This window comes from Eulemur rufifrons, chromosome 7 (genome assembly GCF_041146395.1).
Source record: "Eulemur rufifrons isolate Redbay chromosome 7, OSU_ERuf_1, whole genome shotgun sequence".
Taxonomy (NCBI): Eukaryota; Metazoa; Chordata; class Mammalia; order Primates; family Lemuridae; genus Eulemur; species Eulemur rufifrons.
The window spans coordinates 124730704-124751921 of NC_090989.1; the positions used below are offsets into that span (position 1 = coordinate 124730704).

Genomic DNA, 21218 nt, shown 5'->3' on the forward strand with positions numbered 1-21218 from the left:
ACTGGCCCAATGGATAAAAAAAACAATCCAAATATCTGCTGTCTTCAAGAAACCCACTTAACCTGCAAAGATGCATTTAGACTGAAAATAAAAGGATGGAAATCGGTATTTCAAGCAAACGGTAACCAAAAGAAAGCTGGTGTGGCAATCTTAATTTCCAATAACTTAGCTTTCAAACCAACAAAAATAATAAAAGACAAAGATGGCTACTACATACTGGTCAAGGGCACAATTCAATAAGAAGCCATGACTATACTCAATATATATGCACCCAACCTAGGTGCACCTAGATTCATAAAGCAAACCCTACTAGATCTGAACCAAATGATAGATAACAATACTGTAGTAGCTGGAGACTTTAACACCCCACTGACAGTACAGGACAGATCCTCTAAACAGAAAATAAACAAAGACATAATGGACCTAAATAGAATGCTAGAACAAATGGGCATGGCTGACATCTATAGGATATTCTACCCAAAGTCCACAGAATATACATTCTTCTCATCAGCTCACAGGACATTCTCTAAGATTGACCATGTCCTAGGACATAAAGCATGTCTTAAAAAATTCAAAAAAATAGAAATTATACCATAAATCTTCTCAGATCACAGCGGAATAAAAGTAACAATGAACACAAACAGAAACTCTCACTCTTACTCAAAGTCATGGAAGCTAAATAACTTTCTCCTGAATAATTATTCTATAAAGGAAGAAATCAAGATGGAAATCAAAAGTTTCTTTGAATTAAATGACAATGGAGATACAACTTATCAAAATCTGTGGGACGCAGCTAAAGCAGCCCTGAGAGAAAAATTCATATCCATAAATGCCTATATCAAAAAGACAGAAAACCTGCAAATAGACAACCTAACGAATAAACTCAAAGAGCTGGAGAAAGAAGAACAGAACGACCCCAAACCCAGCAGAAGGCGAGAAATTACTAAGACCAAATCAGAATTAAATGAAAAGGACAACAAAGAAACTATAAGGGAAATTAATAAAACAAAAAGTTGGTTCTGGCTGGGCGTGGTGGCTCACGCCTGTAATCCTAGCACTCTGGGAGGCCGAGATGGGCGGATCGTTTGAGCTCAGGAGTTCGAGACCAGCCTGAGCAAGAGTGAGACCCCATCTCTACTAAAAATAGGAAGAAATTATATGGAAAAAAAAAAAAAAAAGTTGGTTCTTTGAAAAGATAAACAAAATAGACACACCTCTGGCTAGACTAACCAAGAGCACAAAAGTAAAATCTCTAATAACCTCCATTAGGAACATGAAAGGAGAAATCACAACCGATGCTACAGAGATACAAGATATCATCTATGAATTCTACAAAAATCTTTATGCACACAAACTGGAGAATGCAGAGGAAATGGACAAATTTTTAGAAACACATAGTCTTCCCAGGCTCAACCAGGAAGAAATAAAGTACCTGAACAGACCAATATCAAGAACTGAAATCGAAACAGCAATAAAAAACCTTCCCAAAAGGAAAAGCCCTGGTCCAGATGGGTTCACACCTGAATTTTACCATACATACAAAGAAGAACTGGTGCCCATCCTACATAAACTATTCTCCAATATTGAGAAGGATGGAATTCTCCCCAACACATTCTACCAAGCCAATATAACATTGATACCAAAACCAGGAAAGGACGCAACAAAAATAGAGAACGACAGACCAGTTTCTCTCATGAATATAGATGCAAAAATTTTCAATAAAATACTAGCAAATCGAATCCAAGTACTGATCAAAAAAATAATCCACCACGACCAAGTGGGCTTCATCCCAGAGATGCAGGGGTGGTTCAACATACGTAAATCTATAAATGTAATTCACCACATAAATAGAAGCAAAAACAAAAACCATATGATACTCTCATTAGATGCAGAAAAAGCATTTGACAAAATTCAACACCCTTTTATGATAAAAACGCTTAACAAAATAGGCGTAGATGGAACCTACCTAAAAATGATACGAGCCATATATGACAAACCCACAGCCAACATCATTCTGAACGGGGAAAAATTGAAAGCACCCCCACTTAGAACTGGAACCAGACAGGGCTGCTCACTGTCCCACCATTACTTTTCATTACTTCCAATAGTATTGGAAGTCCTTGCGAGAGCTATCAGGCAAGAGCGCAAAATCAAGGGAGTCCAAATAGGGAAGGAAGAGATCAAACTCTCACTCTTTGCTGATGATATGATGCTATATCTGGAAAACCCCCAGGATTCAACCAGGAGACTCCTGGAATTGATTAACGAATATAGCAAAGTCTCAGGCTACAAAATTAATATACACAAATCAGAGGCATTTATATATGCCAGTAACAGTCAATCAGAAAACCAAATTAAAGACTCAATACCCTTCAAAATAGCAACAAAGAAAATAAAATATCTAGGTATATACCTAACTAAAGAGGTAAAGGACCTCTATAAGGAAAACTATGAAACACTGAGAAAAGAAATAGCAGAACTTGCAAATAGATGGAAAAATATACCATGCTCGTGGATCGGAAGAATCAACATTGTTAAAATGTCTATACTACCCAAAGTGATCTACAGATTCAATGCAATCCCTATTAAATTACCAACATCATTCTTCACAGATGTAGAGAAAATAATTATACACTTTGTATGGAACCAGAGAAGACCCCGTATAGCAAAAGCAATTTTAAGCAACAAAAACAAAATGGGAGGTATTAATTTGCCAGACCTCAAACTATACTACAAGGCCGTGGTTCTTAAAACAGCCTGGTACTGGCACAAGTACAGGGACACAGACCAGTGGAACACAACAGAAAATCCAAATATAGAACCATCCTCATATAGTCACCTAATTTTTGACAAAGCAGGAAAGAACATACTCTGGGGACAAGAATCCCTATTCAATAAATGGTGATGGGAGAATTGGTTAGCCACTTGTAGAAGACTGAAACAGGACCCACACCTTTCACCTCTCATAAAAATCAAATCACGGTGGATAACAGACTTAAACCTTGGCGTGACACAATCAGAATTCTAGAAGAAAATGTAGGAAAGACTCTTACAGACATTGGCCTAGGTAAAGAATTTATGAACAAGACCCCCAAGGCAATCACAGCAGCAACAAAAATTAATGAATGGGACGTGATTAAATTAAAAAGCTTCTGCACAGCCAAAGAAACAGTCACGAGAATAAACAGACAACCTACAGAATGGGAAAAAATATTTGCATACTACACATCAGATAAAGGACTGACAATAAGAATCTATTTAGAACTCAGGAAAATCAGCAAGAAAAAATCAAACAACCCTATCAAAAAGTGGGCAAATGACATGAATAGAAACTTCTCAAAAGAAGATATAAGAATGGCTAACAAACATATGAAAAAACGCTCAACATCCCTAATCATCAGAGAAATGCAAATCAAAACCACAATGAGATATCACTTAACCCCAGTGAGAATGGCCTTTATCAAAAAAACCCAAAACAACACATGTTGGCGTGGATGTGGAGAGACAGGAACACTCATACACTGCTGGTGGGACTGCAAACTAGTGCAACCCCTGTGGAAAGCATTATGGAGATATCTTAAACAGATTCAAGTAGACCTGCCATTCGATCCAGCAATCCCATTATTGGGCATATACCCAAAGGAAAAAAGGTCATTCTGTAACAAAGACACATGTACCTGAATGTTTATAGCAGCACAATTCACAATAGCAAAGATGTGGAAACAACCCAAATGCCCATCAATACATGATTGGATTAGTAAGCTGTGGTATATGTATACCATGGAATATTACTCAGCTATAAGAAATAATGAAGATACGACATCTTTATGGTTCTCCTGGAGAGAGCTGGAACCCATTATATTAAGTGAAGTATCCCAAGAATGGAAAAACAAGCATCACATGTACTCACCAGAAAATTGGTTTCCCTGATCATCACCTAAATACACATCTGGGAACGACACCAATTGGTTATCAGACTGAGGTGGGGGGTGGGGGAGGGGATGGGGGTATGCCTACACAATGAGTGCATTGTGCACCATTTGGGGAATGGTAACGCTTGAAGGTGCTGACTCGGGAAGGGGGGGTGGGGAAGGGAGGGATATATACCTACATGATGGGTGCAACGCGCACGACCTGGGGATCAGACACGCCTGGAGCTCTGACTTGGGGGGAAAGGCGGTACATGGGCAATGTATGTAACCTGCAATTCTGTATCCCCCATAACAATAAGATGAAATTAAAAAAAAAAAAAAAGCAAGAGTAAGATAACGTTATTCTGTGTAACAAACAGTATTCCCAATGGCTTCACTTCCTTAGAAGTCAGGCAACCTGGAGCTCAGCTCTGCTCTTTAAAGCCTGTGCAGCACAGGGCAGGGTGCAATAAACCTAACCCAGGGGAGTTAGGAGCCCACACTCCGGAGTGAGACAGTCTGAGGTCAAATCCCAGCTCTGCCAGTAACTAGTATTATGACCTTGGGCAAGTTGCCCAAGGTTCCTTGATTTTCTCATCTGTAAAATGGACATAATATCTACCTCACAGGTATGTTATGAGGATTAAAAGAATTAATATTTTCAAGTGATTTGATCAGGACCTGGCACATAATAGATGCCATAGAAGTATTCTTTGTGTGTGTCAGGCAAAAAGCAAAGGGCCTGGAATGTGGTTTCACATGTGGTTTTTAGTGTGTTGATCCATTGTTTTGGCAACAATTAATACATGTAAGTTGAAATTCTGTCACGCATAAGGCAATGTGTTGAGTTGGCTTGTGTTGTTTAGAATTTGTATCCACCTGAGGTCCTCTGAACCTCGTAGAGAAGTTGGAAAGTTGGGGGAGAGGATAAAAACTTGATGGTGTTTTATATCAATATTACCTTGTTTAATTCAGGAGAAAAGAAGCTAAAAAGGAGGAGATCCGCAGGGAAATGAGTAAAAGATGACGAAGGGGCTGAGAACCTCAAGTCCTGAAAGTGACTTCAAAATAATCAACTAGCTTGTCCAAGGATTCATCCCCAACCTCACCCCTGGCATCTCTTTTTTAAAAGTGCCTGATTGATGTGTCACTTGATAGCTTCAAACTTTTAGTTTGAAGTAGCTTTCTCTTATTTAATTTTAATTCTCTCTTGTGAAGAAGAGGGCAAAGTCCCAAAGAATTTTACCAGAAGCACTGGGAAGCCTGACCCATCAGAGTACTGATCCCTTTTCCCTTAAGAACCATCATTCAAGATAAACAAAGGCAAGTGGGATTAAAACACATTTCTTCACTATCTGTCTCAGAGAGAAGAGCAGTCAGCCACAGTCTTCAAAATGATAAGCAGATTCCAAATTTGTAAGAGAAAAGAAATCCAAGTATTTTCATTTTCCTCTTGAACAAAACTCAGCGCCAAATCTAGGACTTTGTACATTATTCATTATTTTCTTTTTACGATGTCCATGCTGAGTGCATGATACAGGAGTTTCTAATACATTATAAATATCATCTCTGACTTCAGTAGTCCACAAAGGGAAAAGGTGATTTCTTGGTTGTTCTTTAAAAGGATTGGGAAATCCAATGTCCCTGTTTTTCGCTGTGATAGGCTTGATATAACACCAGAAGCCATCAAGTTACCCTAGGACCTCGAAGTTGCCACTGAGTTGGCTCTAACCACCAGCGTTTTAGTCTACTCGGGAAGAATTTATTCATGACTCCTCTTTCCCATTGGCAACATGTAAAGAGAGAGAAAGAAAGAGAGCTGAAAATGCTAAGCTACCAGGGGAGGGCTTTTAATTTCAAGCCATTAGCTCTCTTCAAAGATGTTCAAAAGTATCTGGAAGGCAGAAAGGGAAAGGCAGACAATGTCACAGTAGTCCTCATCATGGGTGGATTTGTCCCACCCCCACCCCACAGCATCTGCCACAGACATTTGGCAATATCTGGAGACATTTTTGGATGTCACAAGTGGGCAGGGGGGAGGGATGGTGCTACTGACATCTACTGGGTGGAGATCAGAGATGCTGCCAAATATCCAACAATGCACAGGACAGCCCCCATAGCAAAGAGCTATCTGGCCCAGAATGTCAGTAGCACCAAGATTGAGAAACTCTGCAAATGTATCAGCTGACTGTGCAGCAACAAATATTCTGAATGCCTCCATGTCATCTTCAAGTGATAAAGAGGGGAAATAAATTTCCCCACAAATACTTACCATGCTTCCTCTGGAACTAGGACTGCCTTGTGTCCCTTTCTGTCCAGTTGTACCCTAGAAATACAATAGTTCCCCCAAGATTATAAGGCAACAGATTCAGAGTAAATTATAAATGCATCAGCATCAAAACCCCAAGCACTATTAAAACAGCAGAACAGATGTGTTATGCTACCATCATTCTGCATGTTAATATTGTCGGTTATATATCCTTTGAGGAAGAAAATGGTATAGCAACATGCACTACTATTACAACTTTCCCCAAATAATATTGCTTGCCAGAAACTTAATAATTTTGTTCATGGAAATGTAGCCTACTACAAACATGCCTTGTTTTAAGAAAATAAGGCTCTTTCAGATGTGGACTTAGGGGTGTTTGCTTACTTACAGTAGGGTTATATATTTTACTAAATTTATTTAACTCAGTAATAGAATTAATGAACTCATATATGTAAAATAGATCCAATTACTTGTCTTCCTTGTTCTCCTTTGGAGCCCTTTTGTCCTTTGATGTTACTGTTTTGTCCTGGATTGCCCTAGAGGAAGATTGAAAAAGCATTAGCTTTTTTGTTTGTTTGTTTGTTTTTTTGCAAAATGGTAAAGTGGTAGGATGTTCAAGTACTATGCTAATTTAGGTTAAGAGATGAGAGGTGTGAGAACATTCATAGGATTTTTGAAAAAATGAGACCAATATTTCCCCAAGTGTGAAGGAGATTTGGTGATACATGGAGTGCTTTCTACATGGTGATTTTTACTTCTCCATATTAGCAGCTTCACTGATACACTGGTCCAAACATTCTTAGGCCACTCCCTCAAGGGTATAATAAGATTCCCCTGTAATTGATTCTGCAAATAGGGAATCTGCAGGTCTACAAGATTAGGAGTCCAATAAACAATGGAAATTTTTCCCCAAAGGAACTTGAAAGTGTCAATTTACTATAAGGATTCATAAGGTGAAACTTTAGTTCTCAGTTAATATAACCAGCCCAGCTCAAACACAGATATTTCCCAGAGCCTCATTCCACACCTACCAGCCCTACTCCCAGGACAAGCATTTGCCTAGTGGGTTAGCAGGAGCCACAAAGAAAAACAAGATTGGAACTGTGGAGCAAGTTAAAATTCAGAGCCAACAGGGTCCGCATAACTTACTGGATCTCCTGGGAAGCCCTTCTCTCCATGTCCCCCAGGGGGGCCTCTGGAACCTGGGCTGCCCTGAAAAAAATAAACTGAGTTTTTGAGTTAGCTTTTATAATGGTGCTAATGTCAAATGTTGAGCATGCGAGGGGGAGGGAGTAATCAATCAGATAAAATATTCCACATCCTTCTATCTTAGCCAGGTTTCTTCAGTCTTCTCAAGCAGCACTAAGTCTAGTTTTAAGCCTATGGTCAAGATTATATGTACGGAGGCTGAGAAACTGGAAAACTTCTTATGGTCTAGCTGTCCAATAGGACTTTCTTGAGTGATGGAAATATTCTATATCTGTGCTGTCCAATATGGTAGCCACCAGCCACATATGGCTATTCAGCATTTGAAATGTAGTCAGTGCAACTAAGGAGCAGAATTTTTAATTTTAATTAATTTAAATTTAAATAATCACATATGGCTAGTGACTATTGTATTGGACACCCCAGCCAGTCTAGCAACTTCTGACATCTATAGTTAAATTTCCCACTGGAAACCTCCACAGGGATGTTTCACTGTCATCTCAACCCCAACTGAACTCACCCCAGCCAGGATTCTTGCAGGCATTCTGATTGACTCCCCATTTTCTGCTCCCCTGGTCACCTAGATCTGGTGATCTTATATCCCAGACCAAGACTAAGTTGAGGCAAGAGAGGCACCTGCGGTGCAACATCTAGGGAGGGATTCACTGGCATAACTCTAAGGGCGAGTCTCTCTTGGTACCCTGGTGCCCTGCTTGCCTCACCTCAGCTTGGGCCCTGCTATGTCTTTAATATGCCTTGTGTCAATTCTGACTGCCACTGCTTCACCTGAAGGCTTCATCACTTCTCATCTGACTACTACAGATCTACCTCTCATCCTTGCCTTGCGTCCATGTCATCGCCAAAATATCTTCCACACTACTACCAAGTAATATTTCTAAAATGCAAATTTCCTTGTGATCCTGCTGCTTAAAATCTTTCAAAGGCTCCCCATTGCCTAATGGTCAAAAGCCAAACTCTGCCACATGTCACTAGTGGCATTCTGATCTCCTCCTGCCCCCTCTTGAACCTCACCTCCAATTACCTGTATTCTAATGCTTCCTCCAGGCAGAAAAACTTGCAGTGCCCCCAAACCCCATGTCTTTGATCATGCTGTTCTGTCTGTCTGGAATGCCCTTCCTCCACATCTTTGCCTTGCTTGAATTCTGTTGAAGAATTCCTGTTCCTCTTCAGCTCAGGGATCACTTCCTCCAGGAAGACTTCCTAGACACCCCCGTAACCCCTGCAGCCTGATTAGGTGCCCTTCTCTGGACTCTCATGCAGAAGCCTACAATGTGGCCTCAATCACATTCTGTGTAATCACAGTCTATTGATATGTCTGTCCCCCTAGCTACACTGTGGGATCCTGAAGGCAGGGCTAAGTGGTTCATCTCTGATTCCTTAGCATATAATTCAGTGCCTGGCACGTGACAGATGGTCAAAAACATTTGATGAATAAATACATCAGAGCATGAAAGTTGAGCTGCTTGAAATCAAATTGGCATATATTAATGGGTGTTGAATTTAAAATAAAAAATGTTTCACTGTAATTTGCTATACTAAGGCCACCAAAATAATTGTCTCTTTCTCTTGCCTTTTATTTTTCTCAGACACAATAAAGAGAATACAGAAACCACTGACAGTCAGAAACATTCATTTCAGATTTCTAAAAATCATGCTCACAGAAGAACTTTGTATGTTTTGAATTTTTCTAGCTAGAAATTCTTGAAAATGACATGGTTACCCACTTGCCCCAAATGAGAATGTGGCATCTATTCAGTGATAATAGGACTTCATTATGTAGTTAAGTCACTTGCCAATTTTATCCCCAGTAACCACTGACAATTAAGTAACCACACAGCAGTTAAGACTGTCTCTGTTACCAAATACTCCTTTGATATACCGAAAGTGTTACCTGAGATCCCGGATCACCTTTTTCTCCCTTTTCCCCAGGAAATCCACGAAAGCCCTAAAAGAAGATAAGGAAAACAAAATTCTCATTTAAAAAAATATATCAACCTCATGACAGTTTTATGATACTTGAAGAAATATGTCTTACCTCTTCCCCATCAAGTGCATCAATGCCATCGTCTCCATGTTCTCCCTGAGAGACAACCACAGGCAGCAGTCAGGCAAAACGAGGTCTCTGCCACACGCTTATTGGGACACTAATCCCATTGGGAAATCAAATTTGACCAAGAAGAAACTACAGTACCTTCTGTCCAGGGAATCCTCTGGTTCCCTGTAAAAGATTAAATGTCTCTCACTGACGTATCAAAGACAGAGTGTGGAGCCACAGGCTTGCAGCAGGAAGGGGCTGCCTCCCTAAAGTGAGTGGATATTTCTTTAATTGCTTCTGGCTATACAATTCACAAGGCACCAAGGACCAGTTTCATGGAAGACAATTTTCCCAAGAACGGGGGTGGGGGCAGAGGAAGGGATGGTTTCAGGATAACTCAAGTGCATTATATTTATTGTGCAGTCAAACCTCTCTGCTAATGATAATCTGTATTTGCAGCTGCTCCCCAGTGCTAGCATCACCACCTCAGCTCCACCTCAGATCATCAGGCATTAGATTCTCATAAGGAGCCGCAACCTAGATCCCTCGCATGCGCAGTTTACAGCAGGGTTCGTGCTTCTATAAGAATCTAACACTGCCGATGATCTGACAGGAGGCAGAGCTTATGCAGTGATGTGAGTGATGGGGAGTGGCTGCAAATATAGATGAAACTTCACTCGCTGGTCCACCACTCACCTCCTGCTGTGCTGTGCAGCCCAGTTCCTAACAGGCCACCAACCAGTACCAGTCTATGGCCCAGGGGGTGGGGATCACAGTTATAGGGAATCAGAAACGTTTTCAGAGTCTTACCTTCTGACCCCGCTCCCCTACACATCCTGCAATCCCTTTATCTCCTTGGGGTCCTAGATCTCCTCGTCTTCCCTAAGAAAAGGAACAAAAACAGGTATCCAAAGTGATGCTTAGATGCCAGAAGCTGCCAGTGGTTTTCTTTTAGAGAGTTAAACTATAGCACATGGGCACGCCAGGCTTTAGACAAAGCAAATGCTCCAGAGAGCTCACTCATTTAAATCCGTTTTTCTCTCTGTATTCAAACATATTCCCTGTCAACTTTCAGGGCTTCTTCACAGATACAAGTTGACAAAAAGGTGCAGGATGAGCTCAGCCACTTCATGCCCTCATCAGACAGCATAGCCAAAGGTTTGGAGTCACTTCATTTTGTAGCCACATTCCAAATACTCCAGTAATACATGTTCTTCCTGACATCCTGCCCAGGGCCCTAATGCTGTACTGGGAGAGACAGCAGTGCTGACGGTAGAGAAACAACTCGGTGCTAGGGCACTGGAGCTGAGTCGAAGCAGTTGCTGGGAAGTGACTCCACTAAGAGAGTGAGAACACAAAGGCGAGAAGAGCAAGTTCTCATGGGAAGGATCGATCCCCAGTTAAAGACTCTCCAAGCCAGACCATCCACATGGGGAAGAGCACTCAAGGTCAGTGAGTGTGTGTCTCCCACCAACTCTCCCAGGAAATATTTAAACACAGGTAAATGCTAGGATAAAATGAATCTCAAGAGAACAATTTTGTGTTCCTTGAGGGCAGGGACCCCAACTGTCCTCTTTCACCTTTGTGTCCCTTGTGGCGGACTCAGGCCTGGGTGCATAATAGTTACTCACACTTTGCTGCATAAAAAATAGTTGTTTAGCAATGAGCTTAATTCTTTCCTTCCTGGGAAGAAAGGGAAGAAGTGCGTTTTCTTTGCCCTGCTTTGCTTTCTTTGTTCTGAGGATTATTCCCGGGAAAATCCGGAGGCCCCGCCCATGGCCACACGCTGCTGACTGAAGCCTCATGGCTTCTCACTGCCTGGACTTTCAGCCAGCTGGGGGCTCCCAGCCAGGCAGACGGGTGACGCGATTCCCCACACTCGAAGGCTCCCATGCCGGTTTGGTGACAAGACCCCTCCGAGGGTACAGAGTGGATGACTTAGAGCACCCTCTTAGTGGTCATTTTGTAAACCAGCTAACCTTTTGGTCCTAGAGGAATTTATAAATGTTTACAGATGAGGAAACTAGGGGTCAAAAAGTTAAATATCTTGTTCAAGGTCCCACATCTAGGTCAACCCTTGGCAGTCTGATTCCAGAGTCTTTGTTTTAATCCTTATAACTTGCTGCCCAGATGAGAAACTGGCCTTACTGCTAAGGGGATAAAGATCCAATTTGGATGCTTCCTGAACTTTTCCCACCTCAAATGAGCCACCCAAGTGGTTTCAGTTACTTCAAATTTATTTTCATAATTTGATTGATGAACCAAGTGAGAGCTGTGGTTTCAGACTTAAACACTGAGATTCCCAAGTCTCTGTGTAGCCTTAACCATGAAGCCATCCCTGGGGTTGCGTTGCCCACTTCCCTTTCCGTGGAGGCATGTACGCTCCAGCCCTGGCCCACAGACGCAGGCTGAGCACTGGGTTTCAGGCTTGGAGAGAGTCTCGGGCAGACAACCTGCTGTGCCCTGCCTGGGGGCAGAGCGGAGGGTGCCCAGCTCTCTGCCACCGATGGAAGCACGCCAGGCCACGTGCCTGTAAGTCTGTTCCCTCCCTCCCACTAGACATTGATTCAGACAGGGAAAAAGAAAAACAATGCTTTCCCCAAAAGGTACAAAAAATAAATATATAAACAAAACCCATCTACCCCTTTTATACAAAAATAAAGATTTCCATGAAAAAGAAAATCAGTAAGTGTGTATCAGGGGAGTCACAAAAACTTACAGGGTCTCCGTCCTCTCCCCTGTGTCCTCTGCTACCTTTCACACCTGAAGAACCCTGGGAAGAAAGAAAGAAAGAAAAATAAATTTTAGCTAGCCCCCATTAATTAAAACTTGTGAAATCATTAGGCATTCTAGGTAAGTCCCTCCCTTCAACTTGGTCGTGGTTTTTGCAATTGTGGCTAAGAGTCTGGGGCAAGTCTGACCACATCTGGAGCTGGCTTTTGTCCTTGCACTCATCTCTGGAGCCCCTCTGCAGGCGGCAGCCCTCCTAAAGCCTGCCGAGAATGACCTTTGGAACCCACCTGCAGGTGAGGGCTGAGGGGCTCCTGTGCCTAAGGGGTTTGCAGGGAGGACAGCTGTGCCAGCCACAGCTCTTCCAGCAGGCAGACCGAGAACATTTCCAAAGGGAGCATTTTATTTTCTCCTGCTTTTTTGAGAGGTCAAGGAAGAGTAAGCACTTCCAACAAGGAGTTTGCATACATTTCAATTACAGTCACGTCCTCCCTCAGCCATGTGTGGTTTAACTGTTTCGTGGCTTACTTGTGGCAAGGATTCTGTTTGAGCTTTGCTTTCTCTTACCCTCTACCATAGGTCCTAGCTATCTGCTCAGTATACCAGGTGGGTTGTGCTCCTGGAACATAATTCTAATATTCATCTGAGCAAAGCAATGAGAGAGGAAACTACACTAAATAAAACATCACAATGCAGTAAAAAGTCCAATATAAATGATCTTTCCATAAGCATGAAGAATGGAGAACTCATAAGCAAGTATTGAAGTTGATCTCTTTCAAAAAAAAAACCTCCTTTTTATTATGATATCTAAAATAGTACATTTCAAAAAGTGCCTAAAAGTGAATAAAATATAAAAGTACAGCTTAATTATTACAAAGTGAATTTTATACGATAGTTTTATAATTATTATATATAAGGTCTGTGAATCTACCACCCATGTCAGGAAATGGAGCATCACAGGTCCCAGGCAGAGAACCTGCTCCAGGCACAATCCGCTCTGCTCCTACCACCGCCCCGCCCCCACCCCAGGAGTGCACTCCTGACTTTTATAATATTTCTTTGCTTTTTAAAAGCACTCCACTACTCAAGTGTTCATCCCTAGACACCATAGGTTAGTTTTGCCTTTTTTCAAATGTTTTATCCATGGAATCATAACATAAGTACTCTGTGTTTCACAATGATCAAACTTATGTTTTTGATCATTACTGTGTCGGTAAAATTTATTCATGTTGTGTGGAGCTGTGGTTCATTCATTTTCATTGATGTAGAATATTTTATTGAAGATATCATGATATATTTATTCATTCTATTGTTGTATAATTAATCCTTTATAATTTGTTTTTTAAAGTGCTATTAATCCACAATGCTCTGATCTTTTTGCAGTTCAATTTCATTTCATTGCTGATGAAGCATAACTCCCCATTATTTTTTTTTTAATGAGACAGGATCTTGCTATGTTACTCAGGGGGGTCTTGAACTCTTTGATCAAGCAATCTTCCCACCTCAGCCTCCTGAGTAGCTGAGATTACAGGTGTGTGCCACCATGCCTGGCTCCATCTCCACTATTTTAAACACTTCTTGCCACCTTTCAAACTGTCTAAAGCAAGTACAAAAGTATAAATTGCAAAATCAAGAGGCAACATCACCAAGCATATATAATAGGAAAGGGAGTTTTTCTTACTAGTAGGATCAAAAGTGAGCCCTTCTGAACTGGCTCCTACACCATAAAAATCACATGAAATGCCCAAAGCAACTACATTAGTATCGAAGGAAGGTGGTAAATTCAACCACTGAGACTCAGTCCCACCCATACCAAATCAAGGTAAAATAGTATCAGAACTGAATGGCACCTTCATGGCTTGTAGTCCTCGGGTCCCCTGAGTTCCTGGAATCCCTGGACACTTACAAAATGTACAGCAGCAAGTCCTCTCCACAATGTTTCCCTGGAAACAAAAAAGCAAAGCTCAGTGAGTAACAATTGTCAGAGACTTTATTGCATAAGAATTATACTCACACAAATCATAATCTATAAGTCCATCTTCTCTCCTTGGGTGAGGGGCTGCAGAGAATAAGAGGTGCTTTGTGACTTAATACTGCAGAGAACACACCAGGCTAGCAACTGCATTGGCAACATCTCCTCTCCAAAGGAAAGGATCTCTATTTATAGAAAGGGCACCCAGTGCTGAGACAGCCACAGCCCAAGTTTGCCTAGGACTTGTTTGTCCCTAGTTTCCAGTCTCCTGTTTCCTGAAATTTCTGTAGCATAAATTTTTGAGAGCTTTTCAATTTGATAGTAGTTGATTGGTTTTTTAGTTCCCTATGCATTTATTTAGTGAGATAACAAAGAATGAAAGGATATACAAAACATGGGGGCTCTGATGCTCTGGTCTTTAACATGTTTTTATAGACTAAAGACCAGACACTTAACTTAGTGGGGTAAACAAAGGCAGTCTTTGAAAATTCATATCAAAATTCCAATTTAGTTCCCATGGTATTTTGAATAATTGGATTTTTTTGCCCTATAACTCACCAGGTACTGTGATAGTGTTTTGCCCAGTTCTCTCATTCCAATGGTCAGGTGAGTCATATAATCAAATCCTTTCCCAAATTCAAAGCTGGAAAACTCATGATGAGCAGTGGTGTTAAGGGAAACCACCAGCAGAGCATCAAGTCCTATTCAGTAAAAATGCCAGATATAAAACAAAGGGTGGTACATGAAAAAGAAGACAAGCCCGTCATATTTCTACTCAGCAAACATTATTGAAAGAATCAGAAAGGGGACAAAATGAACATAACAGGAAGCAGTACTCCCAACCAATGAAGAACCCAACAGTAGATTTGCCTGCATTTTCTGAGTGTGCACTGGCTCTGGTCCCTGACTTTAGCTTGAAATCCCCTGAGGAAAAGTATTTAAGAGAAACTATTTACGAGTCTATAGAAAAATACCAGCAGAAAACTGTGGTCAACATCTCACAACCAATTTTGATGCAATTCTTGGGCATTTGAAAGTAATTTTTAAGAAACGGCCTTGTTCATCTTTAGAAAGGTTTTCTGAATTCTCCTGAATATAAATTAATGATGGTTCTTAAGTTATCCCCAGTGCCAAGCACCCCTGGGAGGCCAGGCCCTGAGAGCATGAGGAAAGCCCATGGTGATTCCAGTTTCAGCTGAATTCCGGGCTACATCCAGTTCATTCATTCACTCACTTAACTCATTCACTGGTTCGTTTACCTCACTCATCTTTTTGTTAAACAGACATTTGTATTAGAAGTCTATTATGTACTAATCATTGTAGCAGAGATACAAGGTGAAGAGGTCAGGCATACTCCTCCCCTCCACAGAGTTCATGATCCAGTGGAACACATGGACAATAATGAGACGGTTTCTCTGAGAAGTGTAAGTGCTTTGAGAGGGAACATCAGGGTTCTATGAAAGCCTAGAGGAGAAGTTCCTAACTCAGTCTTGGAGGGTCATGGGAGGTTTCTTAGGAAAACTGATGTCTAAGCTGATTCTAAAGGATGAATGGAAGTTGGTCAAGGAACAGAACCAGAGATGAGAGATGGAGAGAATAAGGGAGGAGAATTAGGGAGGACGAGAGGTGGGGAGAGCTCTAGGCAAGGATAGGGAGAAATGAAGCTGTAAAGTACACTGGGAGAAGAATGGGGGGAAAAGTTTCACAGGCCTGGAACCCTGAGTGTGGAAGTGCCACTGCTGGAGTGAGAAGCAGGGGCCAGATCCTGCAAAGCCTCATGAGCCTTATTAGGGACTATGATAGGTATCCCAAGAACAGTGAAAGGTGTTGAAGGGATCTGAGCAGGAAAGGTGACACAACCAAGCAAGAAAACAGGAAATGATTTGGCCCCCACGGAGGTTGCCTGTGGAAGTTAAACCCCAAAAGCTGATCTGGGGTCACACCAAGGAATTCCCAAACATGTGGTTCAGGTCACTCAAGGGCACACATCTGTAGAAGGTCACAAGTACAAGCACTTGGCCATAGCACTTGCAGCATTTGGAGGAGGGGTGTGGGCGCTGGTCAGGGGGTTTAGGTGGGGCACCAACAGCGTCTGCTACAAGTGTCCAGACAGATCCCAAGATCTAGAGCACCTGAGTAAAGGGGGAGACTTGTTCAGCATATTCTATACTTCATCATTTAAATTTTCAACTCAGTACCTGCTTCTCTGAGCCTGTCCGATTGATTTTCAAGCATTATGCTGCTTTCACTCTGGAGACCATCTGAAAAGATAAGCAGCACCTAAAGAAAGGGGAAAGTAGAGAATAGGTTGACATGAATGTTAAATATATAACTGGGGTGAAAGGAACACAAGATGGAATATAGAATGAGACTTGGATACCTGTCCCCGGGATGCAGATTTATCCTCAAATGTGTCCCACAGAGACTGCAGGAACTGTACATTCAGATGAGTTGGCCCACTGACTTTGACTTGTAGCAAGCTGTCAAATATTGCTTTCTGGTAGATTTGGAACTTGGCAGGGAAATCTTGGTCATTGTTCACCTTAAAGGCCAGGCTCACCTGTGTCTCTGCACCTGCCCCACAGCTCACCCCCCGGATGGAAGTGATGTCCTCTAAGATGCCTGGGAGGTAGGATTCCAGACGGGGGTGGCCCTGGAACAAAGGCTGCCCCTGCAGGTGAGTGGAAATGTCGAACCCAACCACTATGTCCACAAAGCAATCTGGAGACCAAGGGAAACAAGTCAGGATTACTGAGTAGACAGGAGTAAGGAAAGGCAGACAGGGCAGGGAAAAGGAGAGGAGAGCTGTCATGGCCCAGAGCTGGAGGGTCTCTAGTACCCAAAACATGTTCAAGAAGGAAGATACTGGATGCTCTACCCACATATGTTAATAATACAGGGGTTTTTCTCTATCCCTTTCCAAATACTATGTTCCAATAGCTGTCTGAAGTTCAAACCATAGCTCAGTCTCATTTTCAGTGACTGTGTGTATGTGTGTGTGGGCAGATGCATGTGCACATTGCTTTTCTTCCAATGGTGACATATTTTGATTCATAGACTCGTAACAAATGAAAGATTTGAACTGTCCTTGGAGATTATTTAATTTTCAGAGGTCACAAGCACAAATGGCTACAGAGGCTAGGTGGATAATGTAGATGAGTGAAATGGGCAAGATGTGCAGAAACTGAACCAGAGGACAATGACCTGTCTCTGTGGCCATTCACTGTCCAGCCCCAGCTGAGAGTAGCTATGTGGGACATGGTGCCCTGTGTTCTCAGATCTTCTGGTTTTTCAAAGAAGAACCTGACATCTACATTTTTAATGTAAAATCTCCACTTTGTAAATGCTGTGAACTAATTTAGCAAGTTGTCAATACTGGGAAGACAGACAAACTGCATCTGCAAGGTGCCAGTTGGTTGCTCTGATCCTGTCCAGTGCTCGTTTTACAGATGGGAAGACAGTGAATTATGGAACTTGTTGCTGCTGAACTAGAGTTAGAACTCTGGCTTTCTGACTCCAGGCCCAGGGCTCTTTCTACCACTGTAATCTGCCTCTGTTTGAGCACCCCAAATGGAACAAGATCTGGAAAGCTGAGAAAGACTAACACATTTTTGTCAAAGAAGTGGTTTCAATCAACAACTCTAGAAACACACAAGCCCTCTGAGGAATTTCTGCATGTTACACAAATTCCACAAAATGTTTTCTTTTTTTTTTATTTCAAGAAATTATGGGGGCCGGGAACGGTGGCTCACGCCTGTAATCCTAGCACTCTGGGAGGCCGAGGCGGGTGGATGGCTCAAGGTCAGGAGTTCGAGACCAGCCTGAGCAAGAGCGAGACCCCGTCTCTACTAAAAAAAAAAAAATAGAAAGAAATTATCTGGCCAACTAAAATATATATAGAAAAAAATTAGCCGGGCATGGTGGCGCATGCCTGTAGTCCCAGCTACTCGGGAGGCTGAGGCGGTAGGATCACTTAAGCCCAGGAGTTTGAGGTTGCTGTGAGCTAGGCTGACGCCACGGCACTCACTCTAGCCTGGGCAACAAAGCAAGACTTTGTCTCAAAAAAAAAAAAAAAAAGAAAAGAAAAGAAAAGAAAAGAAAAGAGAAATTATGGGGGTACAAACATTTTGGTTACATGTTATGACTTTGCCACATCCCAACCATGATTTGAGACATGCCCTTTCCCCTCCTACAACACTCAGCGTGTCACAAAATGGTTTCATTCACTACTGTTTCCTAACATACTGTCTTACCAACTCTCAGCCACAAATTTATAGAACCTGAGTCCCCCGTGGCTACCCTCAGCTGGAGCTGAACAGTGACATCCCTGTGAGATGGGTCACTGTTCCCCAGTTCATCTTCCTCACACTCCACCCACTTGACCCATCTCCATTCTCCACCTGGCCTTTGCAGCCATTTGCCTTTGTGACTTCTGGATTAAATAATCTCTCAGCACAATTCAAATCTTTCCTATGTTATGATTATGTCAAAAGAAGAAAATATACACTATACACATGTACATACATGCTGAATCCTTTAGAAGATGATCTAACAAAGCTAAAATAGTACAACTTCCAATCAGCAAATGTTTATTTTACTTACTTCCTACTGGATGCAGGGCATTGTCCTAGGAATTCCAGAAGAGGAGAGACTAGAAATAGGAGACTGAAATTCAGGCGGTGAGAGAATAAGCACTGGCTTGCAGTGAGGGGACAAGGCTGACCAGATGACACAGCCTTGGGGGCCCTCTAGCCCCTGCACCCTTTCTTTATCTTTGAGGGAGACCGACTGATTCAAACTCCCTGGAAGCAGAGAAGTCTCTCTTCACTGCACACTATTCTAAATAAAAATACGTTCTGCTAGAGCTAGCCCATAAGACACCCTTGGGAAATGGAAAAATGAGAAGTTGCAACTGAATAAAACCAAAGAGCACTTACTGGTTTTCCCGCAGCTCTGGCAGATTTCACGAACCATTCTTTTTTTCACATCCACATTCTCTAATTTATTAAATTCATTAAAAGTGATTATTTTTGCAGAATTGCCTGTTATCGGCAGAAGCTGTTCCTTATGAACATCTCCTATGCCCACAACCAGGACACAAATTCCAAGGTCTTTCAGGGTTTTTACTGCATCTGCCACATTATAGTAGGGGTCACTTGATGTGATAACAACCAAAGTTTGAGGGACACCAGCGTTTCTTCTCCCACCAGCAGATGGATTAAACATATTGATCACATTTCTGAGGGCCAAGTCGATTCGTGGAAACCCACTGCTCTTGGAGACAGTTTGGATTTGAGTTTTCCACTGGGTTTCCGTCAGAGAGCTTTTCAACTCAATAATTTTCCGGTAGCGGCTTCCAAATTGAGCCATACCAATTTTCATTCTTTGAGACTGAATGTCAAAATGATCAATTAAGTCTGACAAGAAAGTTGTCATGGTAACAAACTCCGAATTAGATACCATGTCAGAGCCATCACAAAGGAAAATCACATCAGCTTCCTGAAGGTTACAGACTGCAAAAGGAAAAAAGAACAAATTATTTTCCTCATGAATCATTCTAAATTTTTCCTTTATTCAAATACTTCAATTGCTTTACATTAGGAGCAAATTGAGATATGGTAACAAAAGAGAAAATCACTGATTGACCCTCAAAAGGAAGGAAAAATAGCAAGAAGGGGAAAGATAATAGAGTTTTTTCAAGTTTTAATTATTTACATGATTCATTTGAGAAGACACTGAAGGATAATCAGAGAAGGAAAGTAGGAAGTTTGAATAGATTTAGTGTACTCGTTAAAAAGTAATTACAAAGGCTACAAGTCCCTTCAACATACCCAGACTGGAACATTCACCGAAATCAAGGTACCAGTACTACTGTACTGTAATTAGTACTCCTACTACTGTTAATGCAACCACTTCGTATTGAGAAATATCATTTAAAAATGCCTTTGGCATACAGTAACAGATAATATTCACAACCACGTTGTGAGGACTTATTCTAATTTTATAAATATAGAAATAGAATTCAGAGGTAAGTGACTTGCCTACAAGCGCACAATTACTATGGAGTGGAGCTGGTATCTGGACCTCTAGACCCTTTTTATCCTTAAATCCAGCACATTTTTCTGCTGCAATATCATAATCCAAATATTAAAACTTTCTGGCACAAGAGCTAGTGGCCAGTAAACAAGGCACAGTGTCATCTCCTTGAGTCTAATGTGGAATGTCCCAAGACCAAGGGATGACTTTCTACACTCAGCTCCAATCAAACTCAGTGGCTGTGGTAGGGGCAGCACTAAGGTGACTACTAAAGGTAATTCTCACCGTCACACAATTCCTTGTAAGGACAGTGTGCTAGACTCAGGGATGTGCTGCCTAGAGAGACCTTCAAGGAAGGACTTACTTCCCGGCCTGTGGGAGTATGATCAGTAGACAGTGTCTAGCTGTCAGCTCTTTCAGGGTCTGTCTCACTACAGAGAGAAGCCTTGCCAGAGGGCAGTCCCGGGATATCCAGGGACAAAGTGGGAAGGACTTCTCACTCAGTCCCAGCCATCGTAATCTGATGCTGCACAACTGCCATGGGCAATGCTTGCCCCAGAGCTCTCTGCTAGGTTTAGAGCTTTGTTGAGCATGTGCCATTGTTTGACTTCTGCCCATCTTGCTTTCCCCTTTATTTCACAGGTGTGGATCCCTAATAAACACCTTGCATCCCAAACTCCAAGTCAGCACCACCTCCAACATGTAGGCATAGGAAATGAGAATAAGGCAGCCTCCATATTCCTAGGAAAAGACTGCAGTCTTAGTAATGTACTAGATTTGGTGGCACCCAACAATAAACAAGAGACCAAGCATCCCTGAGGAGTTCATAGTCATGTAACAGACACAGATAAGAAGACAGTAAATATGTGTTAAGTGCCACCACCAGTAGAAAGAGAAGGTATAAGAGTTGGGGACACAATGGGGACATGGGGTCAGGTGTCAGGAAACTAGCAAACAAAGGCTGAAACTTGACAGACAAGATGTGGGCAGGGAAGTGGTGGGCTGGAGTGTTCATGGTGGGCAGGAGGGTACGCACAG

General features: G+C 41.9%; 1 protein-coding gene across 1 annotated transcript in view; it reads right to left on the reverse strand.

Moving 5' to 3' along the window:
• Positions 1-21218, reverse strand: part of COL6A5 (collagen type VI alpha 5 chain) — a 103029-nt gene that overhangs the window by 62563 nt on the left and 19248 nt on the right. Inside the window, exons 7-19 of the mRNA XM_069473255.1 lie at positions 19082-19657; positions 16525-16865; positions 16343-16424; positions 14703-14845; positions 14023-14115; positions 12162-12215; positions 10253-10324; positions 9599-9625; positions 9443-9487; positions 9299-9352; positions 7330-7392; positions 6651-6716; positions 6184-6237 (exon numbers count right to left, since the gene is read on the reverse strand). Of these exons, the coding sequence (XP_069329356.1) occupies positions 6184-6237; positions 6651-6716; positions 7330-7392; positions 9299-9352; positions 9443-9487; positions 9599-9625; positions 10253-10324; positions 12162-12215; positions 14023-14115; positions 14703-14845; positions 16343-16424; positions 16525-16865; positions 19082-19657 (1670 nt within the window). The remainder of the gene's footprint in view (positions 1-6183; positions 6238-6650; positions 6717-7329; positions 7393-9298; positions 9353-9442; positions 9488-9598; positions 9626-10252; positions 10325-12161; positions 12216-14022; positions 14116-14702; positions 14846-16342; positions 16425-16524; positions 16866-19081; positions 19658-21218) is intronic.